General features: G+C 40.0%; 1 protein-coding gene and 1 long non-coding RNA gene across 7 annotated transcripts in view; one reads left to right on the forward strand and one right to left on the reverse strand.

The window, feature by feature from the left end:
• The window catches only part of kif21a (kinesin family member 21A), a 52,404-nt gene that overhangs the window by 3,572 nt on the left and 34,382 nt on the right, over nt 1–14,450 (reverse strand). For 2 of the 6 annotated variants that reach the window (XM_032524271.1, XM_032524274.1), the window contains 21 exons: nt 13,951–14,038; nt 13,748–13,862; nt 12,374–12,562; nt 11,504–11,703; nt 10,875–10,982; nt 10,692–10,760; nt 10,408–10,553; nt 9,912–10,056; nt 9,351–9,545; nt 9,090–9,191; nt 8,518–8,683; nt 7,889–7,909; nt 7,125–7,182; nt 6,692–6,746; nt 6,396–6,598; nt 5,587–5,712; nt 3,240–3,314; nt 2,540–2,676; nt 1,895–2,069; nt 1,388–1,552; nt 284–401 (listed from right to left, as the gene is read on the reverse strand). In XM_032524271.1, coding sequence (XP_032380162.1) covers nt 284–401; nt 1,388–1,552; nt 1,895–2,069; nt 2,540–2,676; nt 3,240–3,314; nt 5,587–5,712; nt 6,396–6,598; nt 6,692–6,746; nt 7,125–7,182; nt 7,889–7,909; nt 8,518–8,683; nt 9,090–9,191; nt 9,351–9,545; nt 9,912–10,056; nt 10,408–10,553; nt 10,692–10,760; nt 10,875–10,982; nt 11,504–11,703; nt 12,374–12,562; nt 13,748–13,862; nt 13,951–14,038 — 2,656 coding nt within the window. The remainder of the gene's footprint in view (nt 1–283; nt 402–1,387; nt 1,553–1,894; nt 2,070–2,539; nt 2,677–3,239; nt 3,315–5,586; nt 5,713–6,395; nt 6,599–6,691; nt 6,747–7,124; nt 7,183–7,888; nt 7,910–8,517; nt 8,684–9,089; nt 9,192–9,350; nt 9,546–9,911; nt 10,057–10,407; nt 10,554–10,691; nt 10,761–10,874; nt 10,983–11,503; nt 11,704–12,373; nt 12,563–13,747; nt 13,863–13,950; nt 14,039–14,450) is intronic. The other 4 variants (XM_032524277.1, XM_032524276.1, XM_032524272.1 and 1 more) reach the window with 3 other exon arrangements.
• Nucleotides 134–14,450, forward strand: part of LOC116694536 (uncharacterized) — a 21,334-nt gene continuing 7,017 nt past the window's right edge. Inside the window, exons 1-2 of the long non-coding RNA XR_004333202.1 lie at nt 134–143; nt 2,520–2,531. This is a non-coding gene — a long non-coding RNA (uncharacterized LOC116694536). The remainder of the gene's footprint in view (nt 144–2,519; nt 2,532–14,450) is intronic.

Below are 14,450 nucleotides of genomic sequence, written 5' to 3' on the forward strand. Positions count from 1 at the left end.
CCTCTAAGGGAATTTAACATAGGGGTGTGTATACTTATGCCCTCTGTATTTTAAGGAAGAACATTTATTTATTTATTTACAATACATTATTCATTCACAAAGAAAATTGGTGTTCTTAAAAGGTTGGATTTTCCAAATTTTTAGTTAATGAAGGCATTAAGATCAATATTCAAATTATTTTTTTATACCCCTTTTTAATCAACTTTAGCATGGGTGTGCAAACATATGCAAGCCACTGTACATGTTGGAATTGACCGGAATTCTCCTTTAAGAGCATGTGCACCTTGATATAGTGGTCCTTGGACCCGGTGATCACCAGGTCTTGGTTGTTTCCAGACTGGTCCACAGTCAGACACATAACCGGGCCGAGGTGACCAGTAAGTTTCCCTGTGGATGCAAACCTGACAGAGAGGGGATCATCACATCAAAAATAAAATACCACGTTTCAAACACCGGGTTATGGTGCCTAAACTGTTCTTACTTCATAAATAATTCACTCATGTTTAAAAAATACAAGTGGGTAAACAAAGTTTGTGAATTGAGTTTGGAGCATTTCATCTTAATGCATATTGATTGAAGTTATTTCAATCATCCAGATTGCTGTTTATAAAATGTTTTTCCTTTCAAAGAGGAACAATTCATCAAAACGTATTCTAGCTGGCTGTAAATAACGGATGACAGCTTTGGATTGGATGCCTGTCAGGTTTCACATTGAATCGTAATGAAATTGGGCGGTAAATTAACTCAAGGTGTGTGTTATGCATCTGAAAATGTTGAAGCCCCATCAGAATGCAGAAAGAATGCAAAGATCAACTGTGGTTTTATATATACACAAGGTTGTTTTAATTGACATTTTCTTCCAGTAAAAATGCAGTTTTTTATTGACTTTGTAGATATTTCACTTAAAAAAATCCTTACTGTTGAAGTATGTTCTTTGATCTAACAAAGTAAGGCAATGTTAATAGTCAACAAGCCTTGAATTTCAAATTAAGTAAATGGTATTAATGTTGAAAATAGTTTCCTAATTTTTAATCCATATTTAGCATCTGAGCATTGATATCAAAGTAAATTGGAGCCTGACAGGATTTTAATCATAGTGTGAAAGGCATCCTGTCATGAACCAAAAAAGTTGGACAAGTAAAAAATTTGATCTGTTGATGGCGTTAATAACAAAAATCACCAAACTCATTTAAAGTCATTCTCTGAAGAATGATGTAAGGAAAAAAAATCATGAAAATACATCCAACAGTTATGAAAACTTTTCACTATAGATCAAAGAGACTGCCATCCCAAAACCACATCGCTAGAGTGGCTAAAAAACACACACATTCAGTTGAGCCATGTGCAGTATCACTGTCAGGTATTTAAATTCAGCCCCTCCGTTTACCTTCGAAGATCCCAGACTCTGACGGAGTTCCCGGCGGCGGCGTACAGAACCGTCCCGTTGGGGTTGAGAGCGATCTGGTTGATCTGGTTCTCTCCTGCTGGGATGGTGACCGTCCGGCTGGTGTTAGACGCACAGACATCACCAACAGTAACCTGACCAGAAGACCTGGAGACACATGGAGGACACATGGAGGAATCTGCAGAGGCATTCCCACACTCACCCAGACATTATGGATGTATGTGCGACTTTCAAATTTACATGACATTAGTCCAAATGTTTTACTTGTGATCTTGTCAAGAAACCGTTACTTAAGAAAAATCTCATTACAGATTTACATTCCAGACACGGAGGTGGAGCTGAAGCATACCGATATATGTAAATTTACATTTAGGTAGTGGCTTCTTTTAAGATAATTAATCTTTTTGTACATGTTACTTTTGAAAAAACTTCATGGTACTAAAAGAGCACTTGGAGAGCACTGATCTCCACCAAGACCGCCACACTCACGTCAGTATCCGGATGCACTTGGCCGAGTCCCGGATGTCCCAGACTTTTATGTAGGAGGTGGAGACAGTGAAGACCAAACTGGAGCTGTAGCGGACTGACACCACGTTGTTGGGATGACCAGCCAGGGACATTATCTCCTGACCCGTCACCAGATTCCACACCTTACAGGTCCGGTCTGCAAAAATACACACGGTCAATCATCTTCATTCGTTACATGTTTAAGAATGCAGGGAAGAGGCTGAGAATACCAAAACTGGAGCAACAGAATGCAGCGAGGTATAAAACAAAAACTCTGTTCCCAATGATAACAAAACCAAAGTTACAAAGAGCAGTGGTTTTATCTGGTAGAAAAAAAATAAGAAGCTATTGGGATACATAATTTAAATCTTTCATCTAGTTGATTGCCAATCTATTTACCTCCATTCATCATCATAAAAAGGTCCTTCACAATAAGAGTTTTACTGTATAAACCATGTAATTTCATCCCATCACCTCATTTATCCACACACTATGCATATGACAATCTTAATTAATACCTGTCATGTTTTATTTGCTGTTATATAAAAACATAACAGCGTGTCAAAGTGTAAAAAAGAGTGAAGAGGTGAGGGAAAGTAGGAGGGAGGGAGGATTGTGGGTATTAACCTTTGGATCCGGTGAAGAGAAGGTCATCAGTGCAGTCGACACAGAGAACAGCTTTGCTGTGTCCCTCTGCCACATGGACGCACTGCAACGTCGCAGACCGACTGCTTTTAGTGGGAGGCACCGGGTTAATGACGCCCCTGGAGAAAAAACACACACACTCATCAATAAGTGCAACATGGACATAACACGGTCTAATAACCTGAGTGCAGCTCCAATATAAATCACACCCACACAACCCGAGTCATGCACAGCATGCAGCTCTCGTGACTGATTAGACGATGCTGAGAATCAAAAACAGAAAGAGGTGACAGAACAGTCCAAAGAATAATAAGACAGTTGTGAACAGAGTCACCCTTAGTGTCCATAATACCTCTGCACCATCAGTAGCTTTTCCAGCCCATAATATATTTTAAAGAAAACACCCAATGAGACAAAGACGGATGATCATTTGAAACCAGCAGTGTTGGATCATCAGGGACCGCAAGTTCTAAAGCATCACCGAAATCCACATGGATCACTAATTGGCTGGTCATGTTGACAAATTGGCATCTGATAGTGTAATTGTACAAATCAGCTTGATAAAATGTTTGTTTTTCATAAGAAAAATCCACACCCTGTGAGTCTGCAGCCCCCTGTACACCAGAAGTGAAATTTTAGTAAACCTTGTGGCACTGGGGAAAAAAAAGATAAAACATTGTACTTGGGTGGATTGGTGAGAGGAGGGGAAACAGAACGCAGGATGTGGTTGGAGGACAGGTGGAGGCATCGATTCGTCCTGGAGAAGAAGAGGATCCAATATAACTGAGACCTTATTAGCTACTAAATTAAACACTAACCACTTATCAAGTTCCTTAACCTTAATCATGCCTAATCATTCTGTGTTGGGTACAACTTAACTTTAAGAAGAGCCAATTCTAGAGTGAGCCTATGTATTATGTGATACAGTAAGTTGGGAAAATAAGGCAGGAATTTAACAAAATTGAGAGATTTTGGAGTGCAATGTTCCTACTCATTTTCAGCATCTTTTCCAAACTCTAATGTGTCTCTGTTGCAGGCTTGTTTCAATTTTGCTCATGTCCTCTAGTTCTTACTTATCCTGTAGGGCGTTTGCAGTACGCCCCAGATACCCTGTCATACGGCTAAACGCAGCAACGTGGTTACTGGGACAAGCGGTAGCAGAGCGAGGACGAGGCAGGTTGCTCTTCTGGTTCCTGATGACTGGGCTGTGGAGGAAGACAGTAGGGCTGCCAATTAAGCTGCAGCATAATAAAAGTGTGTTCTAAGCTGTTTACACACTATTTGCAGCAGTGTGGGAGGACTACATGGAGATTTGGCATATGCAGCATTCACGTCATATGGGAGCAACCACCAGGACAGGAAGACGTCTAGCGTGTTCAGACTCCTCTGAAGCCCTAGAGAAGACCTTACTGATGTTTCCGGTTCAATGTGATAGATCCTGCCTCAGTGGAGCTCCACAGAAAACATCCCTTAGTACATTTCACAGCAGTCTTTTCAAAATGTCTTCTTGTTTTTTTATTTAAAAGCCTAACACATCCCAGAGATTTCATAGCCTAGTTTCAGTTTCAGCATGAAGGCAAATTCAAGTCTTCAGCTATACAGCCCAAAATTACATCAAAAAACCTCAGACCCTTGACCTTATTCCAATACTGTCAAGCTTCAGCATTTCTTTTGAAGGCTTCTGGACACAATTATTGGTATAAAAATAATACCAAGACAAATTTAACACAAGCATAATGCACCTTATATAAAAAAACATCTATCAGCAGCTTAAATCAAACGGAAGTCGTAATGCACCAGAAAATAAAATGGTCGGATGGATGAAAAATGAATAAAGTACTTAGATTCTTATCCTTAAAAAAATGTCACATCTAGCCAAGGTGGGGAGCAAATGCTATGTTGTAGCAAAACGGTTCCTCTGGTGAGTCCTTGTAGCCATATATACTGTGTAATTACAGCGTCCCTGGTTCAGTTCGGGTCAGAAGCTCTTGTTGAGTGTTATATTTCTTCTCTTTCTTCAAAATTCTTGTCTATCTCTACAATAAATCTAAAAAACAATCAGTCTATCAACTAAAGGTAAACCTCCAAACAAAAAGGAAATAAAAAGCTTATCCTCCTCAATCACAAAACGCCATGTCATGAAACGGTTGTATTTTGTCTGCTGTATGCCACCTAATAAATCACTCTACACTGTGACGGAGACCTTTGAATGCACAACCAGACAATCTGAGTAGTGTTGGTAACCCCTGGAAATCTGAGACTGCATAGTGTCATTTGACATGAATGCAGCAATGTTCAGTGCGGTCAGCGTATCGACCACTGACCATGCGTGTCAGAGTGCAGAAGGAATGTTACGAAAATGTTGCTTCAAGTTGGAAAACAGCCGATATGCGTAAAGCACAGAGGTAAATGTGCCAAGAAATGCCTAAAAAATAATACAACTTAAGTAAAAATAATGAAACTTAAGTAACTATTAAACTTAAGTAAAATGTTCTCAATAGTCTCATTAACATGGAAATACAATTCAGTTACTATTTTATAAAAGTAATCTTGCTCTTTCAGTGTTATTTAAGACAGGAAACGTTTTAATTTACATGAAAGTTGTCAACACATTATCATTTGTCAGCAGATGCAACGACAAATTTGTCAGAGCAATTTACTCGGCACATTCTTTCATTTCAGTCTCACTCACAAATATCTAGTGATAAAACAAAGAAAGGGAAAGGATAGAGATTTCCTCAATAAATAAAAATGTGTATCACAAGTAGATCAGCAGCAGAGGGGTTGATTAGCAAGTTGAACGCTGAATTTAAGTCAAAACGACTCAATAAAGAGACGTCCAAGTTAGGTAGGAACATTATGACTTCAAATTCAGCAAAGAACTTGGCAAGTTAAAGGAAATCGCACCAGGCGTAGAGCTTTTTTGATTTAGTGGAGACCACATGCTTCTTCAAATCAGGAAACCGAGATAAGAAAAATTAGTAGAGTTGAAGTTATTTTTGCTTTTTTCGGCAGCAACAAACTCTTACTGTTTAATCTCCTTGACCTTTGCCCTGTCAGCCGCTGCTTGTGCCTTGTTATACGTCTTCCTGCGAGAAAACGGGGAAGGCTCTGGCGATGGCTTTTCCATCCCTGACGAAGTTCTGGATCCAGAACTGATCGTTTCAGTTTCATAAAGTTATCCACAGACAACACAAAAAGACAGTGTACAAAAAATAATGATAAAACAACAGAAGGATGTGAAACGATCATTAAATAACAGCAACGATGAAGAGATTTGCATGCAGTACACACAGAAACACGTTACCTGATGTTTAAAGTCCCAAAACAGTGGTGGTTCTTCATGTTTAACTACTGAGGACACTGTCAGTTTTGTGCTAAGCTAAAATATAGTTCTATTACTTTATTTGCTGTTGGATCACAGTCAGCCAAGTCAGTTAGTCTTTTTTTTTTTTATAATATACATACAAGTCAATGTGCACCAAGGTTTGAAGTGTGGCATTTCACACGCCAGGTAAAGCAGTCTGGTTAGTATTTTTGCTTTCAGTGTGTAACTGAGCTGCATTAAGGATTAAGAAAGCCAGTTTTTGCAGGGAATGTAATAAATAAGCCATACAAATTTAATACAAATGTTAATATTGTCTCCTCTTTACATGCTTTTACTTCAAAGCACTCATCAGTTGGAGGAAGTTATGGCCGTTTGATGTAAGGATGCTCATGAATAATGTGAAACAAAATGAACTTAAGCAGAGGATGGAGCAGCAACATCAAACATGCAGGAAGGAAGGAAGTAGTAATTATTATTGTGGTAGCAAGAGAGTGCCGCGCCTGGACTTACATGCTGCCCATTTTAGAGGAAAAGCCGGGAGAGAGAGCTGTGTAGTCCCTGACTGATGAGCCTGACGTCTCCATGTCTCCTCCCCCATCCGGTGTTTCAGCTAACGGGAGCATCGGACTGGAGAAGTCTGCGGTGGGTGCGTCATGGGCGGAGTCACTGTTTGCGTACAGCAACTCCATCTGAGTGGTGGTCCTCCTACGAGCCTGAGGAGCACAGATAAGAAAGAAATTAAGAAAAGAAGTACTTTTGGAAATACTGGTGTTTGCGGAGAATACGCCATAGACACATTGGAATACCTTATTTCTTGTTTTGGTCTCTCCACAAAGTTTCATGAGATCTGACGTCAAGTTGCTAAAGGGGATACATGAGTTTTACATGTCATTAACAAAAGTACATAACAGAAAAGATACATTGTAACATTAAATATGATTGTATAAAACAAACATAACAAACATTTTTTTAACAAATACAGTATAACACAACACAAAATAGAAATGTAACATAACATTAACATCAAGGTATGATAACATTACTTAAAAGTTAAACAAAATAAAATAATGTAAACATTTACATGACCAAGATATACATACATACATACATACATACATACATACATTAACCCCACATAACATAACATTAAATACAACATAGACATAACCAAAAGAATATTATAAAAAACAAAATTTCCTTTTTTAAAACATATTACACAATTAAAGTACTTAAACTTACGTTCCCTCTGCAGAAGGGCTCTGGGCTGACTCATCACTGCTGCTATCATCCCCATTTTCTGCCAAATGAGATCAGTGAATAATATTAAGAGTTGATAAAAAAAACTCTAAGATGACTGCTTATGACTTTCTAAAATGGTTCTTAGCAAGTACACTTCTCCTACGCCCAGGTTACGTATCCTTTTGCTCACTTTCACCGAAGGGTGATGCAATTTTCTTTACTTCATTAATTTTAATTTTTTTACAGAGCTCAAAATGGATGAAGAAAAGATGAACAAGGGAAGCAAATGAGGGCGATGTCTGCGCGGGGCCATGCTGTTTTATTGACTAACAGATACTTGGTCCTCACTGGATGGGAAAGGGTCAGAGGTCAGAGAGCAGCCGGGCGGGGAGGGTTAAAAGAGAGATGTGTATATGAGACAACAAGGTGGAGGAGTCATTAGTGCGTTGCTCCTGATGGGGTCCGCTGACCTACAGGGTCCGACAAAGCTAAAATATCCATGTTGCATGGTTCCTGTAGAAGGGTCTTTTGTTAGCAGGATGCTAAAGCATGGAGGCTGTAGCACATGGTGAGCTAGGAGGACGAGGTAGAGTGTATCCAGACGAGGGGAAGGGAAGGAGAAGTCAGCAGACAGATGAGGGAAGCCTTGGTTGCACTGCACCTCATGCACCTGTTCCATGTTATGTTTAGTTAGTTTTCAAAATGCAAAGGGAAGGAACCATGCATTCATAACACAGATAAGAGTCTAATGTGGTTTCACTTACCAGCCGTGACGTTACCTAGTTCTGTACAAACATAAAACAACAACAAAAAAGGAAAATTTGGGGGAACAGAAAAAAGGCAATGCACAAATCAAAAACACTGTCCCCCGAAATTCTAAAAAACCAAATAAAGTGCAGCTACTGTAAACAGAGCATCCTACTGAAGAGAGGCTGGCAAACATACTTTTGCATTTACAACACAGAAAGTTGTAGAAATGTTGTAGTAAAAAATCAGTAAAAAACTGTAATCTAGAACACTTTCAGGAATGTGTAACAGTCGGATTATGTGCCAGTTGGACAATAATTAGGCCAGCTTTTATTCAGCAGAAGGCAACAGGCGAGAGCATGTCATTTGAACCCAATCATGCACCTGACCAGTAACCCAGTACACTTCCTGAAAGGCCAAATCCTTTGTAACTCACACCTGGAAATGGTACATTTACAGTTTTTAACAGAAGTGTTGTGGGAGAGAAACAAAATTGTCGTCCCAGAGTAAAATCTGAATCTGAGTTTTCCTTGACATTGTATTAACGAGACTTCCAGGGGGTGTGCTGGGTTAAACCAGGGGTCTGGTCCGGGTTTTTGGTACTCATCTTTACTTCAATCTCAACCCGAACAAATCCTGTCATTACCTTGCAGCGCATTCCCCAGCAGGGCATCCAGCTCGGGGTTGAACTCGGCCTTCTCCTTCAGCATGTGAAAGAGCAGCTGATTCTGTGTGGCGCTGGTGATCTCCGTCTGCTTCAGCCGGCCCTCCATCACCTTCACCTGAGACTCCCTCTGGGCTGCCTGGAGACCCTGAAGAGGTCAGACCGCAGACATTATACAATATTGATGGTATTCTTTCCTGTTCATCTCAAATTTACACCCAAATCTCTGCTATATGGTAATATAGTTGCATGTGTAAGTACATAGCATGCATAGTCATTTCAATCTGCATTTCTCTGAAATTTTACTGGAATAAAAATGTTACAAAAAAGCCACTTTACTTTCTAAGTCATTATGTATCTTTTTTGTGGTTTTGTGTCTCTTTGAAGTTATTTTGTCTGTTTGGCTCCTTCACTAATCCATTCATGTGTATGTTAAATGACATTATCTTGATGTAAATCTCACAGATTTGATCCTTGATCGTATTCACGTTTGTTGAAAAGCCACAATAAGCACATACTGTGGTGTATCAACGTGATTGTGGGGGGGCTGGTACCTTGTTGATAGCCATGGACATAAAGTGATCCAACAGAAAACGAGCTTCTGTTAAGGTACAGGAACCAATCACAGCAGAAATGTCCACTGTGTCGCCTTCCTCCTGGGAAAAAAACACAAAAATAGCTAAATTCTCTGAAACTCTCTAAGGCAAAGAATATTTTCCATCACATAAACAAGCTCAAAAGTAGTTGGTAATGAGATAAAGCTAATTCATGTTCTCCTCTATTTTACTGAATCCATCTATTCCCAAAGTTCTTACTTTGGTTTCCTCCATCTGCATGATGTTGGCCTGACAGTCTGCGATGCTGTCATTGATGTAGTCAATGTTGGCCGTCAACGCATCCACTTCCTCGTTAAGGGGAATCGCTGCCTTCTCGGCCTCTGGGCCCTCCCTGTCCAGCCGCTCCCTCTTCCGGATGACCTTCTCTTTACGCTTGGTCAGCTCCTCTCGTTGCTACGAACACAAAAACACTTTGTTGACTTCAGAAATTATAACAGATTTCAGTCTATCAAGTCATTTCTAAATGTGTAACATGGTTAATGTTGCAGAAATACAGGGGAGGAAACAAGCAAAGGTCTTTTTTTCATTGTGCAAAAACCAGATGATGTAGCAGTAGTTAAAGCCTCTTCTGAAGTCAGGATTGACATAATTTACCCCAAAACAAACCATAGAACAACCCCTCAGTTCTCACTGACTAAACAGCATTAACATGTTCGCCGTCTCACAGATATCAGCCAGACACTTCTCAATTATTTTTAATATATAAATTTAATTCAGCGGAAAATTTAGTCAAAGAACACCACATTACTGTAGCTTTACCTTGAGGAGGCGGTTCATGTCGGCCTCCATGTTGGAGATGGTCATCCTTTGCATGATGACGTCAGTGATCCGCCGCTCCAGGGACTGCCATTTATTACGTGCGATTCTGGTGGAGTAAATACCGACTGTGCGCCTGTAGGTATACCTGCACACACAGCCTCAGTCAGTGATGGATTTAACACTTTAACACATTTAACATTCAGGGATGATCTACGTAATTCATAAATAAGTTTCAGATGCAGATTCCTGATGCAGAATTATGTATTAGAATCCAACATAATAATGTCAAAATGTGAAAAGAGAGATTAATGTTACATGTTTAAAGGATTTTTCATTCCAGGGTGATTTATGATGGTGCAGGTGTCTTATTTATGAACACTTCCGTGTACAGAGTTTCAATGTTGCGAAGATAAAACCTGGCCCGATTTGGTTTGATAAAAGCATCTATTTTTAGTAGCATCGCTGGAAACGTTGACGTGCACATACACAGACTCACCGAGTGCCATTGGGAGCAGCGTTGCCGGAGGAGTACAAGCGTCCAGATGGAGGTCTGTGGGTGGAGTCCTGCACTGATTCTGGGACATTGACTTTCCTGATGACCTTACCTGAGGTAGGCCTTGCCTGCCTCCGGAGAGCTGTCACCTGACACATGCATGGCAAACAGAAACATGACAGGTGAACACTAAAAGCATACCGCATGCATTTCTGCATCTATAATGTATCAGCAAGAATTTCTGCAAACACTATGTAAAAATCCAACCCAGGTCTGCTGCTACTCACCTCCTCCGTCTTTCTCCTCAGAATAAGCTCCTGCTGCCTTTTCTGAGCCTCCAGTAATTTTAGCTGGTGCTATAACACAAATACAGTATTGAGAGTTAAACAATGGTACTGAAACCCATGACTAAGGTTAAATTAAGTTGTGATTACAGCAAACTAAAGCAAAAAAGGATGTAGAGGGAAAACCTCTTGCTTGCGCTGGTCTTTCTTTAACGAAGCAATTTCTCGGTTTCTGCGAGACTCGTTCATCCTGTTCTTCTCCTGCTGCTCCTTCATCTGCTTCATGAGACGAACCTGGAACAATCGAATCAAAAAAAGACGAAAGATTCATATTATGTTCACACAAGTATAGTGAAAGTAAGTCAATACTTGGAAGTGACGTTGGTGGGGAAGCTTCCCTCTAAATGCTCTTTTGAGAAGACTAAAAAAGGTAAACAGGCTAGGAAAATCATATCGTGGACCCTTACCCATGTCCTGTTCAGAATACAAACTGCTCCCATCAGGTAGACGCTCAAATCGAGACAGTCAAATTTAAATTTACAGGAAAGATAGTTAAAAGACACGACAGAAGAGATGTGACAATAAAGCTAAAATGATGCACGTTTCTGATGCTGCCCAAACTTGACTTATATCAAGATTAGCTTGACTTTTATTTTAATCCCAATAGTAGCACCTTTATAGTATTACAAACACACTTAACTCTACAAAAAAAATTCTATCAAGAGAAAACCGCAGTTAGAGAGACCTCAAATTTTCACCGGAAGCGTTACAGTAGTGTTATTACGATCACACTTAAAGAGGACAATCATTCACACCTTAGTCTTCTTCATTTCCGCCACGTCCATCTGAAGCTTCTTCAGCTGTTTCTCGTACTGTGATTGGTTCTTCAGCAGGCGGGCATGCTCCTTCTGAGCCGACTGGAGCTTCTGAAGCTCTTTGTTCATGACGCTCAACTTCTTCTCATATTCAGCCTTGATCTTGCGAGACTTGTCGTCTGTGCCAGTTTCTACCGTATCTGAAAGTATGCAACACAAAAGTCATGGGAATCTGCTCTTTTTTAAAGAGACGGAATGACATAAAGCTAAAAATGCTATGAAGCTAAAAATTGGATTGTAGATAACACAATCCCTTTTATTTGGAAGTTTTTTTTATGTCGCACCCACAGTGCGTTGCAGGTACAAACATATTCTCTGTAATGGGTTAAACAGTCAAAAACCTTTATCCCCAGTTGTCAAAAAGTCACTATTGTGTGCTTTTTTTAATTTAGACAAGCTAAAAACTCCTCCATGCTTTTAGTGAGACAATGCTTTGATCCATTAGTGCTGATAAATATAAACTGTCACCATCTGGCTGCTGGCGGAGAGCATTTCCTTTAAAGGATTCTCTGAAGTACATAAAGTCTCAAGCTTTCTGCAGTGTTTTTTTTTTTTACTAAAGAACTGAACACAAAGGTAAGATATAAATTCTTCTAAACACAAGTAGGACGTGCTAAAACTTAAATACAGTATGCTTTAAGACTAAAATAAGTTGATAGTTGAAAAGGCACCAACATTAAAAACCAAACCCACATTTGGGTGGATGTTTTTGTCCAAACGGAGCATGAGTGAATAAATGTATAGGGTATTAGTACAATTCTCTTCCCAGTGAGCAATACATAACTCCCCCTTCTGGCGTCTTAGTCTTACTCATGTTTTGGAGAACACGGTCCCTCTCCAGCTGGGTGTCTCTGATCTTGCACTGCAGCATCATCAGCTTCTGTTCGTACTGCTGTTTGAGCGTGTGCAGCCGCCGCTGGCTATTCTCCAGCTCGTCGATCAGCTTCTGCTTGATGGCGATCTCGCAGGTGATGTTGGCCAGATCGGCCTGGAAGTTCTCTGTTGGACACACGTCCACAGTGGTGTTAAAGTCACAAATCTCCAGTACTTTTTGTTTTAGGTTCTTTTACAGTACATGTCCCTTTGGAAATTATATTACCGGTACTTAAAAATAACCTTTTTCTTTTACCTCAACTATCCAATGTATGCTATCAACATGAGTTGATAATGTTTTCTGCCGATTAAAGGAGCAGTGTGTAGGATTTAGTTGCATATAGTAATGAGGCTGAGGTTGCAAACAACTGAATACTCCTTTCTTCACCCCTGCCTTTCCAAGCATGTAGTAGAACCTGTGGTGGCCTTCAGGTAACATAAAAACTCAAAAAGGCCCTCTCTAGAGCAAGTGTTTGGTTTGTCCCTTCTGGGCTACTGTAGAAACATCACGGTGCACAGTGTACTCTGTGGAAGAGGACTCTTACATATGTGGATACGGAGAGCTAATTCTAAACTAACAAAAAAACGATCTTAGTTTCATGCGATTAGACACTAATTAAAACATAATTATGAATATTTTACTCCATTTCTCCCAATATATCATTAAATCCTACACAATATTCCTTTAAATGTAACCATTTGAAGTGCGCCCTGTTGCAAGAAAACAAGTAACAATTCTCAGTGAGCAAAACAGCCTCCACTCAACATTTATGGAATACATTATTTTGATTATTTAGATTCATCCACCGGCCCTTTATCCCTTCGTTGCTTGCCTCAGTGCGGAACAATTTCATTCATGTTTACAAAATGAAACTGCTGTACTTTCGCTTATTACGTCGGGATTATGTTGCTCTTCTTCCTCAACAAGTTTTTTTGAGTTGTACACCATCTTAACTACTGTCACTGTGCTGGTGCCTGACATCCAATACACACAAGCAGAGATGTATGGTAGCTGGAAGAAGACTTAAAGGTTGTACTTGAAGTACAATAATTCTGTATCATTAGTCTTCATTTTGTAGTCTATTGTATATAAGATAAGATACTGAGTATGTGTTCAAACATTGAGAGTAAATATGACAGCAACAGTCATTGCTGCATCTTGGGTGAAACTATCACAAGTGGTCAGCTTTAATCACAGTTGTACTGTACATGTTGCTGGTTGGAGAGTGATTGAACAGCTCCCCCTTGTGGAGAATCAGCAGCTTCTTAAAAAGAAAGAGTGTGAGGGACCAGACACTCCACCCCTCATACCTTTTTCATCTGACTCCGAGTCAGAATCATCTGAGCTGTCCTCCACATCCATCTCCTCTTCCTCCTCCTCATCTTCCTCTTCCCCTTCCTCGTGGTCGCTGCCTTCCTGGACCTCCTACAACATAACATACTAATGATTTAATATTTGAAGGCAGTCGTTACAGCGTTTGAATGTAAAGATGACAAGAGGCGGTCAATCGTACAATTTCTGCTTCCTCGTGGACTCGCTCCGTCATTTCCTTCTCTGTGCCCTTTTCTTGCTCGTTGTCAGGAACTTCCTCCTTGTTGGCACTGAAAGATTCAGACATGGTTGAAAATCAGAGACATCATTTATCCTGTTTGACTGAGCAGAGCACATGGTACACCTTCAACAGTACTGTAACATATGTAAACAAGAAGCATCTGCAGGTGATAAACGACATAATGCATGGCAACGCTGTCTTTTTGGCAAACAAACATTTTTATGGACTTCACCACTATGTAGCTATAAAGCTGGTACTGTTAATGAGTTCATTTATTGTGATATTTTATGGGAAACTGTATTATGTCATGACATGATGAACTATACACAGGGATGACGCTGCTCTGTTTTCATGAGCTTGTTTGTGGAAAAGACAGCGTATTGTTTTAACAAAAGGAGGGAGGCATCTCATTAGAGTCTGGACAACACCAGCTCAAGCAAAACATAACATGGAAAGAATAA

This window comes from Etheostoma spectabile, chromosome 8 (genome assembly GCF_008692095.1).
Source record: "Etheostoma spectabile isolate EspeVRDwgs_2016 chromosome 8, UIUC_Espe_1.0, whole genome shotgun sequence".
Classification (NCBI taxonomy): domain Eukaryota; kingdom Metazoa; phylum Chordata; class Actinopteri; order Perciformes; family Percidae; genus Etheostoma; species Etheostoma spectabile.